The sequence below is a fragment of the Coregonus lavaretus genome, assembly GCF_964263955.1.
Source record: "Coregonus lavaretus genome assembly, contig: HAP1_SCAFFOLD_5786, whole genome shotgun sequence".
In the NCBI taxonomy this organism is placed as follows: domain Eukaryota; kingdom Metazoa; phylum Chordata; class Actinopteri; order Salmoniformes; family Salmonidae; genus Coregonus; species Coregonus lavaretus.
In genome coordinates, this window is record NW_028159548.1 from 7,545 (window position 1) to 34,874 (window position 27,330).

The 27,330-nt window shown below is 46.5% G+C and overlaps 1 protein-coding gene across 1 annotated transcript; it reads right to left on the reverse strand.

The window, feature by feature from the left end:
- Positions 1–22,569: 22,569 nt before the first annotated feature.
- LOC311122728 (E3 ubiquitin-protein ligase Jade-2-like) lies at positions 22,570–25,048 on the reverse strand (the record flags this gene model as incomplete). The annotated part of the gene is made up of 2 exons (XM_084197056.1): positions 24,936–25,048; positions 22,570–23,196 (listed from the first exon to the last, which is right to left on the reverse strand). Coding segments are annotated over exons 1-2 (720 nt in total), but the record flags the coding sequence as incomplete, so codon positions are not given.
- Positions 25,049–27,330: the final 2,282 nt, after the last annotated feature.

Consider the following 27,330-nt stretch of genomic DNA (forward strand, 5'->3'; position numbering starts at 1 on the left):
GAGACAGAGAGAGAGAGACAGAGAGAGAGAGAGAGACAAAGAGAGAGAGACAAAGAGAGAGAGAGACAGAGAGAGAGAGAGAGACAGAGAGAGACAGAGAGAGACAAAGAGAGAGAGGGAGAGAGAGAGAGGGAGAGAGAGCGAGAGAAACCAAAGCTCCACATATCAAAATACACAGGGGAGGAGGGGGGGTGGGGGGGGCAGAGGGAACAAGGAGGGAGGATATCTGAAAAGTGGGTCAGAGACAGCCCAGACTGTGGCAGCTGGATATGGTAGAGTGAGTGAGGAGGCTTTGTGAAGGAGGCTCTGTAGTGTGCTGTGCTGCAGACATGAGGACAACCTCCCTACCAGAATCCTCCTCCTCCCAGAAGAGAGCCAGGAGGAGAATTTATTAGCTCCTGTCAATCACTCACTGACACTATGCCCAAGGCTCACCCACCGGGGAGGTCCAAGGAGATGTCCTCGTCCAAGCAGAGCTCAGAATGTTCTGACTGCTGTGTCAGAGAAGACACAAAGAAGAGCCGTTAACTGTCTGGAGATCTTCCAGAGCTTTAGTAAACAGCATGACATTGTTCTGCTGTGTTCAGTTGGCCTATTCACACAGACAGTCTCCGTCCCAAATGGCACACAATCACCTTCATAGTGCACTATCTTTGACCAGGGACCAATATATGGGGAACAGTGCACTATATAGGGAATAGGGTGCCATGTGGGACACAAACACAGACTGTCTTTCTAAGCCCTCACCAAGGTTGTCTTTGAATTTAATTAAAGTGAAAGCAGCAAAGCAGTGTCACAGCAGATATGTCAAGATTAAACACCCTGGCTATAAAACTAGCTGTTTTGTTAAGCCTCGGTCTCTCTGAGGATTGGAGTGTTAATGTTACTCAGTCAAAATGCTTTGTGTGTGCAAACAAAAACAGGAGTGGGAGAATAAAGTTGTGGTTCTTCTCCCATTTTTAGGATGTATTGAGCATATGTTTGTCAGGTTGTGCGTGCTTCTGTGTGAGCCAATACAGTATCAGAGACAGGGGACTGTGAGTTGGGGAGTAAATACCAGCCACATTGGGGAGTTTCAGCAAAGAGGTATTGCTCCACTCCCTACATTCGCCTCACCAGACAGACAGTAGGCAGGTTTCTGTAACTGACAGATCGATCAAAACTTAAGTCTTTGCCTCTAAGGCGCTGTAATGGGCTATGAAAACACCATTCCATTGATTGATTGGCAAACCCAGCCCCGTTAGCCTGTTAGCATCCTTCACTGTTGGAGCACAGCCCATTAGCCTGTTAGCATCCTTCACTGTTGGAGCACAGCCCTTTAGCCTGTTATCATGCAGTGGATGCAAAGCCCATTAGCCTGTTAGCATCCTCCACTGTGGGAACACAGCAAGAAGGTTCCGCTCCACACTCCCTTCACCAGAGAGGAGAGGACTTACTCAGGCTAAAATCAGCAATACTCCAGCAGGAGAGAGGCTTCACACAGCTACATGTTAAAGTTTAATTTATCATTTTTATTGCCACACTAGTCAGGGGGTAAGTGAGAAGTCTTGAGAAATATATTTGGAAATCCATATCGGGTGGTTAGCTGTTTAACTGAATAGAATCATGACTGAGTGAGTGGCTGGCTGGTGGGATCAGTGAAACAATCAGTCAGATAGAGCAACTCCCTCAATGAGAATAATACATGATAATAGCTTCAATGACAGAGTTGCTCATATCTCTGGGATGGTGCTAATGAGCAATACTGTTGTTCAAATTGGCAGGCAAAACTGAGAACCTGCAACGTAAGCTCCCTGCAGACTGAACTGTGTGTGGCTAACTCTTTGCAAAGGGAAAGGAACACTGCCGCTACCTGGCTCTCCAACCAACGTGAATTAATTGAGGAACAAACTGAAGTAGAGAAGAAATTCAACAACCCTTGGAGGACAGTGGAAGTTCATTTTATTTCTACACACAGGTACCAAATGATTTATCCCACCTTTTCTTCAACCAAACCCTGTCTTCATACAGGACATACAGAGAGTGAGCCAATGATTAGGTCCCGGAAGAGACACACAGACAGGGCTGTAGTGGAGCAGGTCGAGAGCTTCAAGTTCCTCGGTGTCCACATCACTAAGGACCTATCATGGTCCAAACACACCAACAGTCGTGAAGAGGGCACGATAATGCCTCTTCCCCATCAGGAGGCTGAAAATATTTGGCATGGGCCCTCAGATCCTCAAAAAGCTATCCAAGCTGTCATTGTGTATTTATTCCTTGTGTTACAATGTTTTCTATTATTATTTTGATTGGTTTTATTTGATTCTGCATTGTTGGGAAGGGCCCGTCAGTAAGCATTTCACTGTTAGTCAACCTACACCTGCTGTTTAAGAAGCATGTGACAATTAAAATGTTATTTGATGATTTCATTTGACAAGGCAACCTGCGGCTGCTGGAGTTTATGTTTGCATCTCAAATGGCACCCTAAACCCTATTTAGTGCACTACTTCTAAAATGGGCCCTGGTCAAAAGAAGGGCATTAAATAGGGAATAGGGTGCCATTTGGGACGCAGCCTTAGCCGGTTTATGGCAACAGCACCGCCCTCGATCGCATGGTGCTACAGAGGGTGGTGCGGACAGCCATCCAGGACCTCTATATCCGGCGGTGTGAAAGGAAGGCCCGGGAAATCGTTAAAGACTCCAGCCACCCAAGCCATAGACCGTTCTCACTGCTTCCACACGGCAATCGGTACCGGTACATCAAGTCTGGCGCCAACAGGCTCCTGAACAGTTTATAGCCCCAAGCCATAAGACTGCTAAACAGCTAAAAGAATGGCTACACAGACTGAGTTGACCCTTCTATTTTATTTTTGCACCGTCTCTATGCATACGCACAGGACACTCACTGACACTCCAACACATTTATACTTACTCTACACACGCACACACTCACATTGAACCATCATTTACACTTCTGCTACTCTGTTTATCATACATCTTGATGCCTAGTCACCTTACCCCTATACATATCTACCCCTACCACTCCAGTATCCCTATTTTTAGTGCTACATTGATATTGATTACTGCATTGTTGTGTTTGGAGCTAGCAAGAAAGGCATTTCACTGTACCTGTGCAGGTGACATTCAAACTTGAAACTTAACATTGCAGACAAAAGCTAACAGGCTCTTATCTCTCCAAGGCCACTAATATGCGGGTTTGCTGTGTGCTCCAGTGTGGATCAATGCTCTGTCAGTAGAGGCTTTGTGATGGAGGGCCTAGTGATATCCAACCTGACTGGGAGACAATGCAGGGATGTAAACAACACGTTGCCACGATAACAACAGTTAAGTTATGGAGGAGCGTGTTCAGTTGCATCGACTTAGAGAAGACATGGATATGGTATGACACAGTATATCTGAAATGCTGCAGATCCTCCTGTTTCCAAGAATTACAAAGTACTTGTGTGTAACAAAAACAACATGTTCTCTCTTTAAATTGTCCTCTCATACTGAGAACATTCTGTATGTAACGCAGGCTTTTAAAGTCCTAAACCTCACAAGACATTATGTGAAAAGTCAAGTACCATTTCATTTTCAGGACATAGCTGTAGGTAAAGCGACCCAGCTTTCAAAATCTGATTCAAGTACATCAACTATTTCCCCAGAGAAATTATTAAATTAAACTTAAGCGAGGGGAGGGGAGGAGTGCAGTACCATTTGTGTTGAGTGCAGTGCAGTTCCATTTCACAGTTGAGCTCGTTTACTGGCGTGCAGCATTGTCTTAGAACCCACACTGTAAAATAGTAAAGGGCTGGGTCAACATCGGGGAACTTATATCACTCTCCTTACTTATTGAGGTGTAACTGAGTTAGTGTGTATAGCCAGGCCGGGGCCGACAGACAGACACCACACACAAACCTGAGAAGTGGGGACTGTCCTGTAGTGTTGAGACAACACGGGTCGTCCTTACCCAGGGTCAGGAAATTCAGAGAGGACGAGCTGCTTTACAAGCATCACATACACATAATGACAAACACAGGCAGTACGTGTTTAAGGGTATGGAGACTGTACGGTTGGCGGTGTGTATGTTTTTGCGCGTCAAGGGAGCTGTTGAGGGTAAAGGTTCGATGACGTCTCCACCCGGTCTCACTGTCTTATCAAAGTGAATTGAACGTTTTGCAACTTGAATTACTTATCTGACCACCCGGCATTCACGGCCGCGCGTTCGCAGGGGTGAAAGAATATACAACACCGCAAAATTAGACATTAGGCCCGCAGGTATACATATTTATGTCCCCCGCCCGCCATCATGCAGGCTGATATCAGAGGGGTCTGTGATGTGAGCAGTGGCGGGTGCTGCTCATGCTGCTACCACTGAAAGACAAGAGATAATGAAAGAATGAGGGAGAGTGAGGCTGCATTCCAAAAGGGAATGTAAGGAATAGGATGCCATTTGGGACGCAGGCTGAGAGGCGGACGGAAGGAGGAAGGCAGAAGCCACTGAGGAGCGGTAGGTTCCATTGAATAGGCTGACCGTATGGCATTGAAACACACAATGGGACTCAGAGCGATCAGACACTTAGCCGAGATAAAGGGCGCTGCCGATGTCTGTCGCCTGGCCTTTACTGCAGGAATGGCAGGTTCGGCTCGGGACTACGGCAGAAACAAATGTCAGGGAAAATATCAGCCAGGCACTCAAAAATAATGCACTGTACTGTTCAGACTGGCAAGACAGCCAGTAGTTCGGGACTATCCCGTATGTATCAGAGGTAGACTTCAACTCAGTGTGGAGAGTCCGAGTAGACAGCGCTAGGTGGATTAGACTAGACTGTAGAGATGAGATGGTTGGGTACCAAGTTGTCATGGGGGCTGTGGGTTGGCCATGAAAGTTCCCCTTCAGTCAGTCCACTCTATGTAGCAGAGTTGTGGACTTGAGTCACATGACTTGGACTCAAGTCACAAATTTGATGACTTGAGACTCAACTTGATAGAAACAATTTTTAAAATTAGAGTCGACTTGGAGCCTCAAGACTCGACTGACTTGAGACTGAGCGACTTCAAATGATCTGGCCTGGTCTGTGGATTACTCTCCCCGCAGCATCGCCCTTGCAAAAAAAAATAAACTTGCTAGTGAAATGCACACTTGGCCCGCTGATTGGACCAGCAAAATGTCAATCAACACAGGTCGGGTGAGCTAGCGAACAGATTGCTGATTTGCTGTACAGCTATAGGATCCGGTGCAGCGCAAACGTCAAACTTTAGGGAGAGAGGACTGGCATAATAAATAAATATGCATCTCCAAAAATGGTTTGGTGATCAACAATATGAACTGTCTACTTTGCAAGCTCACCAGCAATGAGTCATCAACCAACAATTACTAGCTTGGGCCTACTGGTCTTTTGGTATGTCAAAACTGCTTGAAATTGATAATTTACTTATGAAGCTTGCAATTAAACATTTGTTGTAAAAATGCATTATTACTGTGGCGAAGACGCAACGTAGGCTCGTCTCTCCAAACTCCCGCCAGTGGACAACGCTTTGTTCTCTTGTTGAAATGTTTTCTGTTGCTTTCACATGTTTAAATGCATATATGGTCAATCTATATTCAAACTAATCCTACAATAATTGCTAGCGTTTCATCATTCCATCCCTGTAGCATTTACTAAAACACTTAGACATTTCTGTTTCATGTTTGATATACATTTTAATTTACCATTTCTTATCCTCTGAGTGGGCCCGATGTTTATTGTGAACATGAACCTTCACAAGACTCATGAGGTAGAAGTTCTGTTTATTTAATTCAATGTATGGTTTCCTTTGTTCATATTTCCTGGATTATGTCGGAGTTCCGTGTGTCTATGTCCTACAGTGCATTCAGAAAGTATTCAGACCCCTTGACTTTTTCCACATTTTGTTACGTTACAGCCTTATTCTAAAACATTTACATAAGTATTCAGACACTTTACTCAGTACTTCGTTGAAGCACCTTTGGCAGCAATTACAACATGGATTCTTCTTGGGTATGACGCTACAAGCTTGGCACACCTGTATTTGGGGAGTTTCTCCCATTCTTCTATGCAGATCCTCTCAAGCTCTGTCAGGTTGGATGGGGAGCTTAGCTGCACAGCTATTTTCAGGTCTCTCCAGAGATGTTCGATCGGGTTCAAGTCCGGGCTCTGGCTGGGCCACGCAAGGACATTCAGAGACTTGTCCCGAAGCCACTCATGCGTTGTCTTGGCTGTGTGCTTAGGGTCGTTGTCCTGTTGGAAGGTGAACCTTTGCCCCAGTCTGAGGTCCTGAGCGCTCTGGAACAGGTTTTCATCAAGGATCTCTCTGTACTTCGCTCCGTTCATCTTTCCCTCGATCCTGACTAGTCTCCCAGTCCCTGTCGCTGAAAGATATCCCCACAGTATGATGCTGCCACCACCATGCTTCACCGTAGGGATGGTATTGGCCAGGTGATGAGCGGTGCCTGGTTTCCACCAGACGTGACGCTTGGCATTCAGGCCAAAGAGTTCAATCTTGGTTTCATCAGACCAGAGAATCTTGTTTCTCATGGTCTGGGAGTCCTTTAGGTACCTTTTGGCAAACTCCAAGCGGGCTGTCATGTGCCTTTTACTGAGGAGTGGCTTCCGTCTGGCCACTCTACCATAAAGGCCTGATTGGTGGAGTGCTGCAAAGATGGTTGTCCTTCTGGAAGGTTCTCCCATCGCCACAGAGGAACTCTGGAGCTCTGTCAGAGTACCGTCGGGTTCTTGGTCACTTTCCTGACCAAGGCCCTTCTCCCCCAATTGCTCAGTTTGGCCGGGCGGCCAGCTCTAGGAAGAGTCTTGGTGGTTCCAAACTGCTTCCATTTAAGTATGATGGAGGCCACTGTGTTCTTGGTGACCTTCAATGCTGCAGAAATGTTTTGGAACCCTTCCCTAGATCTGTGCCTATCAACTGTGGGACCTTATATAGACAGGTGTGTGCCTTTCCAAATCATGTCCAATCAATTGAATTTACCACAGGTGGACTCCAATCAAGTTGTAGAAACATCAAGGATGATCAATGGAAAAAGGATGCACCTGAGCTCAATTTCGGGTCTCATTGCAAAGGGTCTGAAAACCTATGTAAATAAGGTATCAGTTTTTGTGTTTTTTAATAATAAATTTGCAAACATTTATAAAAACCTGTTTTCGCTTTGTCATTATGGGGTATTGTGTGTAGATTGATGAGGGAAACATTTAATTGAATCCATTTTAGAATAAGGCTGTAACGTAACAACATTTTGAAAAAGTCAAGGGGTCTGAACACTTTCCAAATGCACTGTATGTCTCTGTCATTCTGGTTATGCTCAATAGGAGCACACAGCTCAGTGCGCATAGAAATAGGCTACGTGGCCTGTACGCCATGCTTTGGAGTCAGTATATTGAATAAGATAAAATGATTGTTCCAGGTATGAATGTGATGAAATAGCATTAATAATCATTAAGTCTGATTAAGATTAATGTACCAATGTAATGGATGTGGACATTGCCTTTTACATTGTAGAACCAGTTTATTGGTTGTAATTGCCAATTGGGTGATTGTATGGTCCTGGGAGGGGTCAAGTGCTTATATGTAGCTGTTTGAGCTCCTGTTAGACAGATTCGATTTGGCTTCTCAAGGGGAGGCTGTGCAGTCTTGCCCTCTACCTGTGTTCGTTCAGATAGAACAGGTTAAGCCTGATACAGAGGCTATTTCTTTTGGGCTATTGCCCGTGTATATTTGATAAATCTACTTGTATATTTTGATATGATATGGTGCTTTCACCATTGGATCACTAAGACCTGTAAATAAATCTACACTCTGAGCACGTCAACCTGCCTTGCCTTCTGCTGATTTCATGCCCTTACCACTGCTACAAGTCCCTATTTCATAATTACGTAATCAAAATGTGTTGTAGACACAATAATGAAAAGGTCTGTCTGGTAGCCTCAATAAATAGATTTGAGGTTGAACAAGTCATTGCATGTATAGATTTTTTTTACTTGCCTTGCTCTTAGAGTGCACAACTTGGGACTTGACTCGATCCGTTCTACTTGGGACTTGACTCGATCCGTTCTACTTGGGACTTGACTCGATCCGTTCTACTTGGGACTTGACTCGATCCGTTCTACTTGGGACTTGACTCGATCCGTTCTACTTGGGACTTGACTTGAGACTCGAATAATAGTGACTTGGTCCCACCTCTGCTATGTAAGGTATAGGTGTTGGAAGAAATGGTCTTTAAAGGACAGGGGCTGAGAGAAAGTGGGTCTGGTCTGTTGGGCTCTGGTGTTTCTCCCGAATAAAGGCCTACTCTAGACAGACTGGGAGGCAGATGCAATGTACTCTAACACAGTGAGCCAGTCTTAGAGAAGTATCTGCAAAGAGAGTCAGTCTTATAGAGGCCTGCGAGGCAGAATGAGGCAATACAGAGCCAGTCTTATAGAGGCCTGGGCGGCAGAATGAGTCAGTACAGTTAGTAGGGTGTGAACGTTTAAACATTGAAACAACATTGGGATCATTAACGTTTAGAAAAAATCCCTAACCAAAAAGTTATTTTATTTATTTTTGTACAAAATTAAAATCACAGTGCAGTTATCACAAAATAGGTACAGATTATCATCATAAAGGAAAACATTTAAATGTAAGAAATACCTAACATGCAACAATGCTGTAATGTTAGTAGGAGATACTCATCTTTCAATTTTTTTGCCACAGATATAAAGCACGCCGTATGCCATCGTCGTTGGGACAGTTGGGAAAATGGCAGAGAGTGAGACAGGGAAGAGAAAGCAGATAGGTCCGGTATGGAAATACTTTAAACGAGAAGGTGATGAAATGCAAAATGCGAGGTGGCAGTACAGGTGCAATGCTGAAAGGGAGGCACCGTGAGACCCAACCCGTTAAGGGACTGAGTGAGATGATCACAGCCCTGATTACAGAAATTATTGCAGTTGATATGCAGCCATGTCAAAAACAATCAGACAAATTCCGTGGAATCACAGTGGGGAGAAATAAATAGAGAGGGTGAGTCTAATTACATTTCATTCATCTTTTCTCGTCTTTCTCTCTCTCTCCCCACCACCTCCCTCCCGTCCTCTCTTTCTGCCCCGCCGTAGCAGCACAAGGTTCCTCTCCTCTGCAAAGTGCTGCAGAGAGGAAGGGTGGGGTGGGGGGGGGGGCTGGCGCCGTGAAATTGGAATGTGCAGCCAAGAACAACTCTGCTGACGCTCCTCACCATGGCACACAGTGTACCTGACCGTACCAACCGAACCCTCAGCCCTGCACTGCTCTGCCCTCCCTAAGTCCCGGTGCTGCCCTGGCTGTACTGTACTGCCTGCCTTCCTGTCGCGATACGCCCTTCCCTGCCTCCCTCTCTTCCTCCCTCCATTCCCTCTCTCCCCCTCCATTCCCTCCCTCCATTCCCAATCTCTCTCACTCTCTCTCCATTCCCACTCTCTCTCCAAAGAGAGAACGAGAGAGAGAGGGAGGGAGAAAGGGAGGGAGACGTAGGGCTGTGGCGGTCATTCCATTTTGTCAGACGGTGATTGTCATGCAAATAACTGCCGGTCTCACGGTAATTCGTCAACCATTTTGAAAAGAAGGTTGACGACATCCGATCCTCGTTTGTTAAGTCAAATGACACTGCTGGTCCTGCTCACACTGCCCTACCCTATGCTTTGACTTCTTTCTCCCCTCTCTCTCCAGATAAAATCTTGCGACTTGTGACGGCAGGCCGCCCAACAACCTGCCCGCTTGACCCTATCCCCTCCTCTCTTCTCCAGACCATCTCCGGTGACCTTCTCCCTTACCTCACCTCGCTGATCAACTCATCCTTGACCGCTGGCTATGTTCCTTCCGTCTTCAAGAGAGCGAGAGTTGCACCCCTTCTCAAAAAACCAACACTCGATCCCTCCGATGTCAACAACTACAGACCAGTATCCCTTCTTTCTTTTCTCTCCAAAACTATTGAGCGTGCCGTCTTTAGCCAACTCTCTTGCTATCTCTCTCAGAATGACCTTCTTGATCCAAACCAGTCAGGTTTCAAGACTGGTCATTCAACTGAGACTGCTCTTCTCTGTGTCACAGAGGCTCTCCGCACTGCTAAAGCTAACTCTCTCTCCTCTGCTCTTGTCCTTCTAGACCTGTCTGCTGCCTTTGATACTGTGAACCATCAGATCCTCCTCTCCACCCTCTCCGAGCTGGGCATCTCCGGCGCGGCTCACTCTTGGATTGCGTCCTTCCTGACCGGTCGCTCCTACCAAGTGGCGTGGCGAGAAGCTGTCTCCGCACCACGTGCTCTCACCACTGATGTCCCCCAGGGCTCAGTTCTAGGCCCTCCTATTCTCGCTATACACCAAGTCACTTGGCTCTGTCATATCCTCACATGGCCTCTCCTATCATTACTACGCTGACGACACACAACTAATCTTCTCCTTTCCCCCTTCTGATAACCAGGTGGCGAATCGCATCTCTGCATGTCTGGCAGACATATCAGTATGGATGACGGATCACCACCTCAAGCTGAACCTCGGCAAGACGGAGCTGCTCTTCTTCCCGGGGAAGGACTGCCCGTTCCATGATCTCGCCATCACGGTTGACAACTCCGTTGTGTCCTCCTCCCAGAGTGCGAAGAGCCTTGGCGTGACCCTGGACAACACCCTGTCGTTCTCCGCTAACATCAAGGCGGTGACCCGATCCTGTAGGTTCATGCTCTACAACATTCGGAGAGTACGACCCTGCCTTACACAGGAAGCGGCACAGGTCCTAATCCAGGCACTTGTCATCTCCCGTCTGGATTACTGCAACTCGCTGTTGGCCGGATTCCCTGCCTGTGCCATTAAACCCCTACAACTCATCCAGAATGCCGCAGCCCGTCTGGTGTTCAACCTTCCCAAGTTCTCTCACGTCACCCCGCTCCTCCGCACACTCCACTGGCTTCCAGTTGAAGCTCGCATCTGCTACAAGACCATGGTGCTTGCCTACGGAGCTGTGAGGGGAACGGCACCTCCGTACCTTCAGGCTCTGATCAGTCCCTACACCCAAACGAGGGCACTGCGTTCATCCACCTCTGGCCTGCTGGCTCCCCTACCTCTGCGGAAGCATAGTTCCCGCTCAGCTCAGTCAAAACTGTTCGCTGCTCTGGCACCCCAATGGTGGAACAAGCTCCCTCACGACGCCAGGACAGCGGAGTCACTCACCACCTTCCGGAGACATTGGAAACCCCACCTCTTTAAGGAATACCTGGGATAGGATAAAGTAATCCTTCTACCCCCCCCCCCCCCTTTACTCCAACCCACCCAACAAAAAAACTAAAAAAACATTGTAAAGTGGTTATCCCACTGGCTATAAGGTGAATGCACCTATTTGTAAGTCGCTCTGGATAAGAGCGTCTGCTAAATGACGTAAATGTAAATGTAAATGTAATTGAAGAAGAACAGAATTGCATATTCTGAGTCATCCTTATGTTAGGCCCTGATCTGGCTATGCCATATGGCTGTGGGCTACGCTAGTTCATTTAGCAGGCAAGATTGGCTTAGAATTCCTGTGGCATTATTTAATATTATTATTTAAAAAATTACTTTTGAACATTGCTGAACAAAATAGAAAGGATATTTTCCCTAAACAATTTACGAGGGAGTGCGCACATTCTGTGTTGAGCGGTTAACAAAGAAACAGTTCCTTGATGGAAGTTACAATCTATCTGCAAAATTCAGCTGATCTAGCCCCTAAAAAAAAAGAAGAAAAAAAAAAAAACTGTTCCTCCTATATGCTTAATTTAGAGTTATTTATGCAACTTTAGTTGTGATAAACGTTAGGCTATATGTTTTGATTTCTAATACATTCTAAGGCTGCATGATGCGACTAATGATTTGCAAAAAGTCGCATGAAAGGCATGCGCTCTGCTCGGTTTCTTGCGCAGGCTGCACACACTTCATCAGTCTCTCATTCACAATTTGACAAGCACTTGATAATATTCTCATCCATCAGACTACTCTTAATTTAATATGGTCTTTACAATTCCCTACTAATATATATGTGTGGAATTTTTATTTATTTAGAATGGCCCACCAAAAACATTTAGTGATCCAATTGACATTTTAGTAATTTAGCAGACGCTCTTATCCAGAGCGACTTACAATTAGTGAGTGCATACATTTTTCATACTGGCCCCCCGTGGGGCCATGTAGCCTGTGCTGGAATAGCGAATGGAGGTTACCTGCACTTCCGTTTTTAATTTGCCAGGTAGGCTACACCATTTGTAAGGCAGATTAATGTGCTTCATTTTAAGTATTGAGCTAGGCTACATGATGCATGTGACTATGATTTGAAAAAGGGCGCAAAAAAATATGCATTCACAAGTGATAATATTCTCACCCATCAGACTATTCTCAATGTAATATTGTCTTTACATATACTAAATAATATGTGTGTGAAATTAGTTTAGATTTAGAATGGGCTATTACCATGCACCTGTCGGAACAGGGGTAAAAAAAGACGTCATCCATATGCACTTCAATAGCAAATGGAGGGCCGCGGTTAATTTAAATGCCAGCCAGGTAGGCTACTCCGGTTGTAAAGCGAAGCAATGTGCTTAATATTAGGAAAGTTAATAAATAAATATAGTAGGCCTAGTCTATAGAAAGCTGATGGGATCCTCCTCTTTTTAATAGAGGCATCATAACTTTGTTTTCTCACTCAATTGTATAGCATAGCCTAAAGAAATGTTGCTAACAGGAACACTTACTTCATTCCATGCATCAACCAGCTATGAGGGGCTGGCTCTCGCTGCACAACAGATCCTATTCTGCTCAAACTCTGAATGCCAGGGCTCTCATTAAGTGTTTGATTTGATTTTCGATTGCATTTGCATTGATGTCAGAGTGATTATAGGGACAACAGAGCGCTGAGTACCAGCCATTAGCGACTGGCCATTAGCAAGTTTGATAGGCTACTAATGACTATCAGCGGCATTAGAGCGCAGTTTGAGAAGCCTAGTTACCATGACTCAACAGTCAGATGGAATTTGACTGCGGTCATGACTCTTGACTGCCGGTGTGGCAGCAATACGGTCAGAGGGAGGAAGGGAACCTTGCATGGAATAGTCCGAGGGAATGTGTTTAAGGTGTTCTGGAATGGCTGGTGCATCTAGCCATCTATTTCCAGTATCGTATCAACTTGTAGGAAGAAAGGAAGGAGGAGAAAAAACATACACCTCTCTTACACCCTCATCGCTGTGTACTTTCTCATGGCAAGAGTTGCTGGGAAAAGGAAGAGAGGGCTTGTCTCTCCCACGGACAGTCTGTGTGGATGGACGCCCATCCCCTCTACATTTTAGTCATTTAGCAGACACACTTATCCAGAGCGACTTACAGTTAGTGCATTCATCTTAAAATAGCTAGGTGCGACAACCACGTATCACAGGCATAGAAAGTAATTTTTTTCTCAATAACGTACAGTCATGGTCAAAAGTTTTGAGAATGACACAAATATTAATTTTCACAAAGTCTGCTGCCTCAGTTTTTATGATGGCAATTTGCATATACTCCAGAATGTTATGAAGAGTGAACAGATTAATTGCAATTAATTGCAAAGTCCCTCTTTGCCATGAAAATGAACTTAATCCCAAAAAAACATTTCCACTGCATTTCAGCCCTGCCACAAAAGGACCAGCTGACATCATGTCAGTGATTCTCTCGTTAACACAGGTGAGAGTGTTGATGAGGACAAGGCTGGAGATCACTCTGTCATGCTGATTGAGTTAGAATAACAGACTGGAAGCTTTAAAAGGAGGGTGGTGCTTGAAATCATTGTTCTTCTTCTGTTAACCATGGTTACCTGCAAGAAAACACGTGCCGTCATCATTGCTTTGCACAAAAAGGGCTTCACAGGCAAGGATATTGCTGCTAGTAAGATTGCACCTAAATCAACCATTTATCAGATCATCAAGAACTTCAAGGAGAGATGTTCAATTGTTGTGAAGAAGGCTTCAGGGTGCCCAAGAAGGTACAGCAAGCGCCAGGACCGCCTCCTAAAGTTGATTCAGCTGCGGGATCGGGGCACCACCAGTGCAGCTTGCTCAGGAATGGCAGCAGGCAGGTGTGAGTGCATCTGCATGCACAGTGAGGCGAATACTTTTGGAGGATGGCCTGGTGTCAAGAAGGGCAGCGAGGAAGCCACTTCTCTCCAGGAAAAACATCAGGGACAGACTGATATTCTGCAAAAGGTACAGGGATTGGACTGCTGAGGACTGGGGTAAAGTCGTTTTCTCAGATGAATCGCCTTTCCGATTGTTTGGGGCATCCGGAAAAAAGCTTGTCCGGAGAAGACAAGGTGAGCGCTACCATCAGTCCTGTTTCATGCCAACAGTAAAGCATCCTGAGACCATTCATGTGTGGGGTTGCTTCTCAGCCAAGGGAGTGGGCTCACTCACAATTTTGCCTAAGAACACAGCCATGAAAAGAATGGTACCAACACATCCTCTGAGAGCAACTTCTCCCAACCATCCAAGAACAGTTTGGTGACCAACATTGCCTTTTCCAGCATGATGGAGCACCTTGCCATAAGGCAAAAGTGATAACTAAGTGGCTCGGGGAACAAAACATCGACATTTTGGGTCCATGGCCAGGAAACTCCCCAGACCTTAATCCCATTGAGAACTTGTGGTCGATCCTCAAGAGGCGGGTGGACAAACAAAAACCCACAAGTTCTGACAAACTCAAGTGCAAGTGCTGGTAAAGGGCGAAGAGACCCCAGGTGGCATAACGGAGTGCTAGGGTTGGGGTGTAGGGTTTGAGCATAGCCTGACGGTAGGGAGGGGAAGTTCCTCTTGCTGTTCCGTAGGTAAGCACCATGGTCTTGTAGTGGATGCGAGCGTCGACTGGAAGCCAGTGGAGTGTGCGGAGGAGCAGGTTGACATGAGAACTTGGGAAGGTTGAAAACCAGGCGGGCTGCAGCGTTCTGGATAAGTTGCAGGGGTTTGATGGTAGAAGCGGGGAGCCCAGCCAATAGCGAGTTGCAGTAGTCCTGACGGGAGAGGTCAAGTGCCTGGATTAGTACCTACGCCACTTCCTGTGTGAGGTAGGGTCGTACTCTACAGATGTTGTAGAGCATGAACCTGCACGAGCGGGTCACTGCTTTGATGTTTACAGAGAACGACAGAGTGTTGTCCAGGGTCACGCCAAGGTTCTTTGCACTCTGGAAGGGTGACACTGTGGAGTTGTCAACTGTGATGGAGAGGACTTTGAGCAGGCAGGCCTTCCTCGGGAGGAGGAGCAGTTCCGTCTTGTCGAGGTTGAGCTTGAGGTGGTGGGCCGACATCCAAGTTGAGATATCTGCCAGACACGCAGAGTCGCCACCTGGGTGTCAGAAGGGGGGAAGGAGAAAAGTAGTTGAGTGTCATCCACATAGCAATGATAGGACAGACCATGTAAGGATATGATGGAGCCGAGTGACTTGGTGTATAGAGAGAAGAGGAGAGGGCCTAGAACCGAGGCCTGGGGGGACACCAGTAGTGCGAGTACGTGGTGCAGACACAGATCCTCTCCACATCACCTGGTAGGAGCGGCCTGCCAGGTAGAATGCAATCCAAGAGTGTGCAGAGCCTGAGAAGCCCAGCCCTGAGAGGGTGGAAAGGAGGATCTGATGGTTCACGGTGTTGAAGGCAGCGGATAGATCTAGAATTGTCAGCTTTGGCAGTGCAGAGGGCCTCCGTGACACAGAGAAAAGCAGTCTCAGTTGAGTGACCCGTTTTGAGTGACCCGGGATACAGAGAGAGGGGAGAAAGAGGTCAACGCGTAGGGTAGTTCTGTGTGATTGAGACCAGTGGACTCAATAGGCTGAGTGAATGAGTAGCGGATGTCGTCAACCTTTTTTTCAAAGTGGTTGACAAAGTCGTCCGCAGAGAGGGAGGAGGGAGGGGGTGGAGGACTAAGGAGGGAGGAGAAGGTAGAAAATAGTTTCCTAGGGTTCGAGGCAGAAGCATGAAATTTAGAGTGGTAGAAAGTGGCTTTAGCAGCAGATACAGAGGAAGATAAGGTAGAGAGGAGGGAGTGAAAGGATGATTTGTCCTCTGGAAGTTTAGTTTTCCTCCAATTTCCGTTCAGCTGCTCGCAGCCCTGTTCTGTATGCTCGCAATGAGTCACTCAGCCACGGAGCAGGAGGGGAGGGCCGGCCGGGAGGAAAGGGGACAGTGCGAGTCATAGGATGCGGAAAGGGAGGAGAGTAGGGTCGAAGAGACAGGAGGGAGAAGGATTTAGCAGAAGGGAGAGATGATAGGATAGAAGAGGAGCGAGTAGTGGGAGAGAGAGAGCGACGGCGCATGACCATCTGGGTAGGGGCTGAGTGGCTAGGGTTGGATGAGAGGGAGATAGAAAAGGAAACAAAGCAGTGATCGGAGACCTGGAGGGGGGTTGCAGTGAGATTAGTAGGCGAGCAGCCTCTAGTAAAGATGAGGTCAAGTGTATTGCCTGCCTTGTGAGTTGGAGGGGATTGGAAAAGGGTGAGGTCAAAAGAGGCAAGGAGGGGAAAGAGAGAGTTGGAAAGAAATTAATCGAAGGCAGATGTCGGGAGGTTGAAGTAGCCAAGTACGAAGAGCGGTGAGCCATCGTCAGGAAATGAGCTTATCAATTTGTCAAGCTCATTGAGGAACTCTCCAAGGGCACCTGGTGGGCGATAGATGACAATAATGTTAAGCTTGAGTGGACAAGTGACAGTTACAGCATGGAATTCAAATGAGGAGATGGACAGGTGAGAGAGGGAGAAAAGAGAAAATCTCCACTTAGGAGAAATGAGTAGCCCTGTGCCACTACCGGGTAGGCAACTAGATTCAGCCGCAGTCCGATTTTTGTCTGAGTGGATGGTCAGGAACATATAATTATACAATAATTTGTAGACCGCAAATTGACCACAACTAAGCCCAAAAAGAGATTGTATTTTAAAAAATAACAATAATTTCATACCTTGATTACATTGAGACATGATCACATATGCCTCCTTTTGTATTTGTGGGAATACTTGGTGAACTGATTTCCTAAATGAAACATTTTTTGGTGAATTCCTGGTGATTTTAGTATTTTTTAAACAAAATAAATAATTCACGGGCTGGTTTTGTCCCGCGGGGCGCCTGTTGCCGATGTCTGCTCTACACTATACCCCCCCAACCTGCTCTCTCCATCTCTTCCTCCCTCTCTCACCCTTCTCCTTCTCGTTCCCTTTCCATGTCCCTCTCTGTGTGGTGGGGTAATCCTGCTAAACCCTCTCTCTTAATGCAGCCCCAGTGTACGTACTGAGCCTTAGTCAGCAGCACATCTAATCAACTGGAACCCCCGCTACAGCCCTGCCTGGACACTCTCTCAGCCTTGGGCTCAGCTTTGGTCTCACCTCCCTCCACACCCCCTCACGCACCACTTCACCTCTCCAGCCATACACACAGACACGTAGCCCCAGCACTAGCCTATCCTGCTCTCTGACGCAAAAACAACAGCAACAATCCGCTACTCACGATACCCAATCACCGTGCCACACATTGCTCCGACATGGGCGAACACAATTGGTGGAGGGATGGGGGTGAGGGAAGGAGAGTGAGGGGGCTTGGTGGGAAGCAGGGAGCAGCGGCGAAAGCTCAACAGTGCATTAGGGACAGCGCGGTGTGATTCGTTCCATTCACAGCACTTCAAAAGGAGAGGGAGAGATAATCCGCCCCAACATTAGCCCGGAATCGTATGTCCGCAGAGGCTCCCCTGAATGGCTAACTGGGGGGGGGGGGGGAGGACTGGGGTTGGGAGATGGAGGGATTTTTAAATTTGCCATTAAATCAGAGATGATTGGAACATGCCAGTCTCCTTCGAAAAGAAGATCCTCATCCCCGGGCAGGGGACAGAAGAAAGAGAGATGCCTACCGTACCACCAGAAACGAAACTGTCTTCAACATCTTCCCTCTATGATACTCAGTCAAAGGCTACAAATATATTTATAGTAAGAGAAAGGGTCTCAAATGTACCACTGGTGATCTTCAGCATAGTTTCTCCTTGATCGTAAATATTGTTGAAAGTGGAGGTTTAGTAGCCTCCTGCTCTCTTGACTCCTTATGGAATTGTCATGCAAATCATGTTTGACTTGACAATGACAATGGCGTAGGCAAAAGCACAAACAGATCTGGGACCAAGCAGATCTGGGACCAAGCAGATCTGGGACCAAGCAGATCTGGGACCAAGCTAAAGGTGTAGTAGCAGAGAGAGAAGAAACAAGAAGCCAGCACCAGTTCACTCTGAAACACACAGTGACATGTCAACAGCTTCCCTCTATGTCTACCATACTCACAGGCTAAAATACATTTATAGTCAGAGAAAGCCTCAAATCAAACAACTAAATCTTCTGGATTGAATGTCCTCCTCCTTGATGACAGTAAATATCACTGATTTGGAGGTATATTAACCCCCTAAGGTCGATGTAAAAAGAAATCAGTTTAAGCTAGAGATATCTGGTTTTTGCATTGGATGCATCTCAAGCCACCGCATCCGCCTATGTCACACTTCCGCGTCTGCGGTGAAAGGTGACAGAGCTTGAGCAGTGTTTAAAAAAAAAAAAAATCTTTAGGGGGTAGATCAGCTTGAGACATCCCGAAAATCTGTCTTCTCACAAAATTGTCTGTAGCGTCCGAACAGTTTGACCTACAAACTATTATGACCCCTCTAGAGATGAGAGACTCACGAACACGTTGATGTTCTCCGTTTTGCTCTACGACCTCCACAAGTGTCAGGAGACTTGTCTGAAGTCGGTACAGCCGATCTGCCAACTTCTGTCTGTAGCGTCCGAACAGTTTGGGCTTCCCACTAATATGACCCCTCTGTACAAAGGTGAGACTCTCACGAACATGTCGGTTGTTTTACTCTAGGACACAAGCCTCACAAGACTCGTCTGAAGGTCCCCCGGTACCAGTTGGAAAACTTAATGGAAGTATACAGTATATAGAGACTGTTTAATGCCAAAAATATGGGGTTAAATACATGTAAAAAAAAAAAAATTGTTTCCTGATCTTTCTTATATCTCTCAGATATAGGAGAGACAACTCAGAACAAACTTCCTTTTGATATTTTTTGGGGACTATCTGTTGTTCCATGTAGTGAATCTGTTATTTAATTTATTTTTTATTTTCTATACACACACACACACACACCTCCTCCCCCAGCTTAGACTCTGATGGGTTAAAACCCTTCTGCCAATAAGGTGCCAATAGAAGATCAAATTATCAATACACCTGATCAGTGCCTGGCTGAAACTTAACACTCAACGACTGTCCACCATAAGAAGACCTGAGAGAGAGAGCGAGCGAGCGAGCGCGAGAGAAGACCAATAGGAGGTTATCCAGGCCCATCAATGCATTAAGCCTATAGTAGTGTTGTCACGATAAAATTGCCTGTGCAACAGGACTGGAGAAAGTCATTTGCAATGTACTGTATCCATAATAATACTGTAATGAATGTCTATTTCGCGCGCACTCACACACACACACACACACACACACACACACACACACACACCTAGAGCCATCAGGGATAGACCCATCGTTGGGTGAAAGCCTGTACTGTATAAATGAAAGGGAATACAACCACATCACTGGAGACAGACATAGCAATCTATAAAAACAACTGTTCACTTGGATGTTCTTTTCTACTGCTCTGTCTCCAGCGGTTCTTGTTGCTATGTATGTTGCTAACGAATGAGCGGTCCCTTTCATAACATATTGTGGGAGTGTTATGTGACAGAAAAATAGCAGACATTTGTTCATTAGCCCTTAACTCTTTCAGCCACAATCCTTCACTCTTCTCTGATTGAAGAGGACCAACACCTGTCCACAGGCAATCCACTCTATAGGCATCCACTACAGGGAAGGAAAGGTTGCATCGTAAGGTAATAGGTACAAGTGCCATGTTGAGTGGGTAGAAAACATCTGGTTGACTTCACCATAAGCACAATATAGGGCTGAAGGGTTCAATTAAATTCATGTCATTTTTACCTGCGAGGAACTAGTAGAGAAGCTTCTATGTATACGACGACGTGAGTAAGGGCTGTAGTTCATTAACACAGATATACACAGCATAGCCCAAACACTGCTAGGCACATTTGATTGAATCTGGCCTATTACACTGACTAAGTACTACATCAGATATTTCACTATGGGAGAACCGAACACGAAGGTAGAGAGCTCCCCATTCACCTGAAATGACCTTTTAATCTTGCTATTTAATCAGCTCATTATCAAGACACCCTGACTGCTCAAATTCGCTGAATGTTCAAAATCTTGGGCTTACAGAATCAATGAACCTGCCTGGAGGATCACTCAGTAGCAGTAGCAGTAGCAGTAGCAGTAGCAGTAGCAGTAGCAGTAGCAGTAGCAGTAGCAGTAGCAGTAGCAGCAGCAGTAGCAGCAGCAGCAGTAGAAGCAGCAGTAGCAGTAGCAGCAGCAGTAGCAGCAGCAGTAGCAGTAGAAGTAGCAGTAGCAGTAGAAGCATGGCTGTTTAATCCACACAGCAAACACAGAAATCACTGCCCCTGAAGTTTTTCTCCTCTCTCTCACCTCTCCCTTGCTGGCTCATTAAACCAGTGAGCGTGGCAAATTAAAAAGAGCTCCTTGTCACATGCCCGCCCGGGTGCCACACCACTGGGAAGACAGGGAGGAAACCACTCTACTTAAACACTTCCTACTTCCTGCTCAGTTCAACCAATGTCTCTTGCTGAGGGGTGTATTAACTAGACCTACCCAGCACCAGCCCTCAAGTCACTACTGTTCAAACAATCAGGGTAGTCAGGGGATAGAGAAGAGGTACTCAGGTGGCCGTCCTATCGTGTCTGGTCACATAACATTGGCTGCCATTTTCTTTTCATTTCCCGACGATTCTACAACCCAGCAGGTGACCTACTGCACACGGCCGTGAGGCTACCTACATGAACCACAACTCCAGCCACCCAATCAGCTAGACAGGGGTAGTGGTGGTGCTAGTGGTAATCTCTGTGGAAGCTCAGATCAAAACATATATTAGGCCTAGCTCAATCCACTACTGTTTGTTAGTGTACACTCAGAAATGCTGATGTTATAGAGACTGAAGACAAGGGCGTGCAGGGTGGGGTGGGGGTGGGAGCGTCACTCAGCAGCAGCGGGGATGCATCACTAATGGCATCCTATTCCCTTGATAGTGCACTACTTTTTACCAGGGCTTATAGGTCCCATTAAAAAAAGCAGTGCATGATTAAGGGAATAGGGTTCTATTTGGGACGCATCCCAAAAATACAATCCTCCACTGATTCAGGTTAAGAGGATATACATTAATTTCCAATAGCCAGTTAACAATGCATTACAGCATATAGAGAGCTGTGATGTTGAGCTGTGACTCAGGAGGGAGATCTATAGGAGGGAATGGGATCGGCAGCGGCTGCGGGACAAACACGGGCATCACTCAAACTAAAGGCCCTGTGGCTAAGTGGAGGGCCCGAATGGAAGAGGAGCTCTGGATGCATCCATCCACCCTTTGAGGTTATTAGGGAGCCTATAACAGAGTAGAGCCCTGCACGGCCATGAATTTGAAGGCTGAGCCCTACCCATGCCCGCGACATTCAGGCCCTACCCTACCCAGGCCCAATTGCTTCTGCCAAATTTAAAGCCCTGCCCGAAACCCGAAATCAGAAATAACTTCCTACGTTAGTAAATCCATTAGCTGCTCCTCTCTGTCTGTCACTCGCTCCCTGTGTGCAGGCAGCTCGCTCTGCATGCACTCTGCTCATGGTGTCTCTGAGTCAGTGAGTAACCATAGCAATGGCTCCGGCTGCTCTGCTCAACGAAGAAACATGAGAGCAGTGAGCTGTAAGCTACATTTGCACGAGCAAATGGCTCAGCTTCAAAATGTTAGTGATCAATTTAGTGATACCCGAGACCTACCCGTACCCTAGTTAATGATGAAACCCAGCCCTAACCCAATGTATAGTGTTGGGGCCCATCGGGCTCAGGTCGAGTAGCAGAGCTCTACCACAGAGGGTGTAGGTGCAGTGTGTGTGGCCCAGGGGACCACTGAGTGTGACTGCTCAACCTCCATCGCCAACCTGGTCATTAATCAGCCATTTGGACCTAGTTAGCTGCCTGCCTCTCTCCCCTCTACTCTACTCTGCTTCACACAACATACTGTATTGGAGCCTTGCCTGCTGCAGCCCAGGATTGTTTTCTATGGGGAGGCTGCATGGGGCATCCGGAGGAGACAGTATAGGGCAGGATACCCCGGGACTCAGTCAAACTACATGACGGACAGTCTCAGAGGAGAAGAGAGCTAGGACTGAACTGGAGTCTGGTGTAAATGTATATGGATGAGTCATAGTACTGAAACATTATTCAGCCAAAGCCTTTTCACTGTCCGCTGAATTGATGCCCCAGGCAGACTAGATTTTGTAAGCCATACAGATGGACAGACAGAGCAACACATACACATCATTACAACATTAAATCAATCTACACACACACACACACACACACACACACACACACACACACACACACTGTCCCCTCTCCCCTCCCCGGCCCAGCCTGCCACTCACCCTCTCTAGGTCCTGGCGTAGGTGTGTGAACAATTTGAGGCGTCGGTACAGCACGTCCTGCTCCTGCTGAGCCAGGTTATCTATCTCGTCTCTCTTCAGCGTCACCAGTGGACGGTTGAAGTTGGACTTCCTCCTCAGCTTCCAGAACTGGTACAGGAAGTCCACGTGGGCATCCGGCAGGCCCAGGCTCTCCGCCACGTCCTTGGGGTCCACCAGGCGGTAGAACTCGTCCTCCAGCTCCTGTAGTTTCTGTTTGCGCTGGCTGGCCTTCTCCCTCTCTATCTGGTCCCTGTCTGGACGCTCCACAGGTGGCAGCTCGCTGGTCGCTTGGTGGTGTTCCGGCACGGCGGTGGCTCTGTGCTCGTTGCCGAGACCGGCCCAGTCCGTTTTGCTGCTGGCACCAGCGCAGTGGTTGCCGTTGGTGTGGTTACTGTTGCCGGTCATGGTGTTGGTGTGGTTAATATTGCCGGCGGCAGCGTGGTTACAGTTGCCGGTAGTGCTGCTGTGCTCCAGACAGTATGATTTGAAGCGCACCTCGTCATTCTCGGCCAGGATGGTACGCATCTCCAGGCCGTGGTCAAAGGAGCAGGTCACATGGAAGGCCACAATACAGGAGGGCATGGAGCACTGGGGAGGGAGGGAGGAAGGAGGAGTAAGTATTCATATTTACATATTCAACACTGCTTAAAAATGGTTAAACACACAAAGATGACAAGGTACACAGTCACAACAGTAGGGTAAACAATAGTTTTTCTCTGATGATGCTGGCCTCACACAAACAGAAACGTGTTAATGACTGCTAAGCAACACTGTCACAACTCCTTCCTCTGCCACCACAGTGTGCGTAACGAAGAATGTGTTCAGAGAAATGTCTGTTCTGGAAAACTTATTGTAACCGTCTGCCTCTGTCCAGTCTATCCCAGACAGACAGGAGCTCTTGTCCTGTGGGCAACACGGTCAAAACAAACATTGGTTCCCATGTTGTCACAAACCCTGATTTGTCTGTGCCGCCCTCATAACAACCACAGTCTAAAATCAAACCTCTGTTCTTGCCTTTCCTCAGGCCTATCCATTTCAAACCTCAGACTGGTCCCATGAGGGGATGGGGGGAGGAGGGATAGGGGGGAGGAGGGATAGGGGAGAGGAGGGATGGAGGAGAGGAGGGATGGAGGCTAGCAGTGTTTTCCATTCCATCAGAGAGCAGCAGAACAAGAGGCCCACATTTTCTAAGGGCCTGGGATGACAACGACAGGCATGGGCTGCGTCCCAAATGGCACCCTATATAGTGCACTACAGAGGCCCAACTCACAAAGTAGTGCACTATGTAGGGAATAGGGTGCCATTTGGGACTTAGCCAGTGTGTCCCTGTGGCTTATGATGCGCTACAGAGGTCCAATATAGGGAATAGTGTGCCATTTGGGACGTCTCAGTCTCTTTCCCTCTCTCGCTACCTAGGCCGAGAGGAGCCCACTTCGCTCCGACCCACTCCTCTCCCCATTCCAACCCATTCTTTCTCTCCATCTCTCCTTCCCTCCCCCCATCACAGTAGAATATCCCACTTATCTCAGTGGCAGTCTCTCTCCCGAGGGTTGGGAGCCCCTCAGGTTCTGTCAGCCATGATGAGGAGAGAGATAAGCCACAACTGGAAATCACTATTCCTCATGTCTTCAGCCTGCAGCTTGGTAATGCCCTCAACACCAACGCCGCTAGACGTTAAATGGAAGTAGTTCTCTCCAGTCCAAATATATGACAGTCTGGTGGATAGGATCCCGATACTGTACAAGCTCTGATGCTTTACTGCAATCTTACTGGACCTTATCCCTTTAATGCTAACTTTATGGGAGTAAGTACCAGACCAGATCCCAAATTCCCTATATAGCGCACTAACTAAAGCAGCCATTTGGGACACATCCTTATTGATGAGCTACATTATAAATGATTAGTATATGAATCTAATAATCCACCAATAAAACATTAAATCATCATTTGTCAGACAGTGATTCAACACGTGTGGTTAGTTAGTGCAACCGGTTTCAGTTGTTTGGTGTCAAACGGGCAAAGCTTGATATCAGGGGATGTGTCGATTCTTTCTGAGCCTCATGACCTGCCATCTCTCTAAGTCCTATGTGTTCACACCAAACGTACTGGTATTTTAATATGTACAGTATAGGATGATATGTGCCGCTAATGAGGAACTCATTGTCACACCTTCAGGGCTTCTTTAACAACCGAAGGTACACTGACATGCTAAAATGAAAAAGGGGGGTTACTGGAGTGTGTGAGTGTTAAGTATCGTGATATCATATTATGAGGTCCCTGCCAATTCCTAACCCTAGTGTGTGTGTGTGTGTGTGTGTGTGTCTCACCTGTATGCAGGTGCCCGTGTGTTCTCGACACAGGCTGCAGGACAGGGCCCAACGGCTGGCGGGAATGTGGGACACCTTAGTAATGGGCTCCATCTTCTCCGGACAGCCTATACTCACCTGGATACCATACACACACACACACACACGCAATGTCAACACAGATGTGTCTTACAAGACGTTAATACAGACAGTCACATCACCTACAGTACAAGTCAAAAGTTTAGGCACACCTACTCATTCAAGGGTTTTTCTTTATTTTTACTATTTTCTACATTGTAGAATAATAGTGAACACATCAAAACTATGAAATAACACATATGGAATCATGTAGTAACCAAAAAAGTGTTAAACAAATCAAAATTTATTTTAGATTTTAGATTCTTCAAATAGCCACCCTTTGCCTTGATGAAAGCTTTGCACACTCTTGGCATTCTCTCAACCAGCTTCAACAGGAATGCTTTTCCAACAGTCTTGAAGGAGTTCCCACATATGCTGAGCACTTGTTGACTGCTTTTCCTTCACTCTGCCGTCCGACTCATCCCAAACCATCTCAATTGGGTTGAGGTCGGGGGATTGTGGAGGCCAGGTCATCTGATGCAGCACTCCATCACTCTCCTTCTTGGTAAAATAGCCCTTAGCCTGGAGGTGTGTTGGGTCATTGTCCTGTTGAAAAACAAATGATAGTCCCACTAAGCCCAAACCAGATGGGATGGCGTATCGCTGCAGAATGCTGTGGTAGCTATGCTGGTTAAGTGTGCTTTGAATTCTAAATAAATCACAGACAGTGTCACCAGTAAAGCACCCCCACACCATAACACCTCCTCCTCCATGCTTTACGGTGGGAACTACACATGCGGAGGTCATCCATTCACCCACACCGCGTCTCACAAAGACACAGCGGTTGGAACCAAAAATCTCAAATTTGGACTCCAGACTAAAGGACTAATTTCCACCGGTCTAATGTCCATTGCTCGTGTTTCTTGACCCAAGCAGCTCTCTTCTTCTTATTGGTGTCCTTTAGTAGTGGTTTCTTTGCAGCAATTCGACCATGAAGGCCTGATTCACACAGTCCCCTCTGAACAGTTGATGTTGAGATGTGTCTGTGACTTGAACTCTGTGAAGCATTTATTTGGGCTGCAATTTCTGAGGCTGGTAACTCTAATGAACCTATCCACTGCAGCAGAGGTAACTCTGGGTTTTCCATTCCTGTGGTGGTCCTCATAAGAGCCAGTTTCATCATAGCACTTGATGGTTCTTGCGACTGAAACTTTCAAAGTTCTTGAAATGTTCCGTATTGACTGACCTTCATGTCTTAAAGTAATGATGGACTGTCGTTTCTCTTTGCTTATTTGAGCTGTTCTTGCCATAATATGGACTTGGTCTTTTACCAAATAGGGCTAACTTCTGTATACCCCCCTACCTTGTCACAACACAACTGATTGGCTCAAACGCATTAAGGAGGAAATAAATTCCACAAATTAACTTTTAAGAAGGCACACCTGTTAATTGAAATGCATTCCAGGTGACTACCTCATGAAGCTGGTTGAGAGAATGCCAAGGAGTGTGCAAAGCTGTCATCAAGGCAAAGGGTGGCTATTTGAAGGATCTCAAATACAGTTGAAGTTGGAAGTTTACATACACCTTAGCCTAATACAGTTAAACTCAGTTTTTCACAATTCCTGACAGTTAATCCTAGTAAAAATTCCCTGTCATAGGTCAGTTAGGATCACCACTTTATTTTAAGAATGTGAAATGTCAGAATAATAGCAAAGAGAATGATTTATTTCAGCTTTTATTTGTTTCATCACATTCCCAATGGGTCAGAAGTTTACCTACACTCAATTAGTATTTGGTAACATTGCATTTAAATTGTTTAACTTGGGTCAAACATTTCGGGTAGCCTTCCACAAGCTTCCCACAATAAGTTGGGTGAATTTTGGCCCATTCCTCCTGGCAGAGCTGGTGTAACTGAGTCAGGTTTGTAGGCCTCCTTGCTCGCGCACGCTTTTTCAGTTCTGCCCACAAATTTTCTATAGGATTGAGGTCAGGGCTTTGTGATGGCCACTCTAATACCTTGACTTTGTTGTCCTTACGCCATTTTGCCACAACTTTGGAAGTATGCTTGGGGTCATTGTCCATTCGGAAGACCCATTTGCGACCAAGCTTTAACTTCCTGACTGATGTCTTGAGATGTTGCTTCAATACATCCACATAATTTTCCTTCCTCATGATGCCATCTATTTTGTGAATTGCACCAGTCCCTCCTGCAGCAAAGCACCCCCACAGCATGATGCTGCCACCCTCGTGCTTCACGGTTGGGATGGTGTTCTTCGGCTTACAAGTCATCCCCTTTTTCCTCCAAACATAACGATGGTCATTATGGCCAAACAGTTTA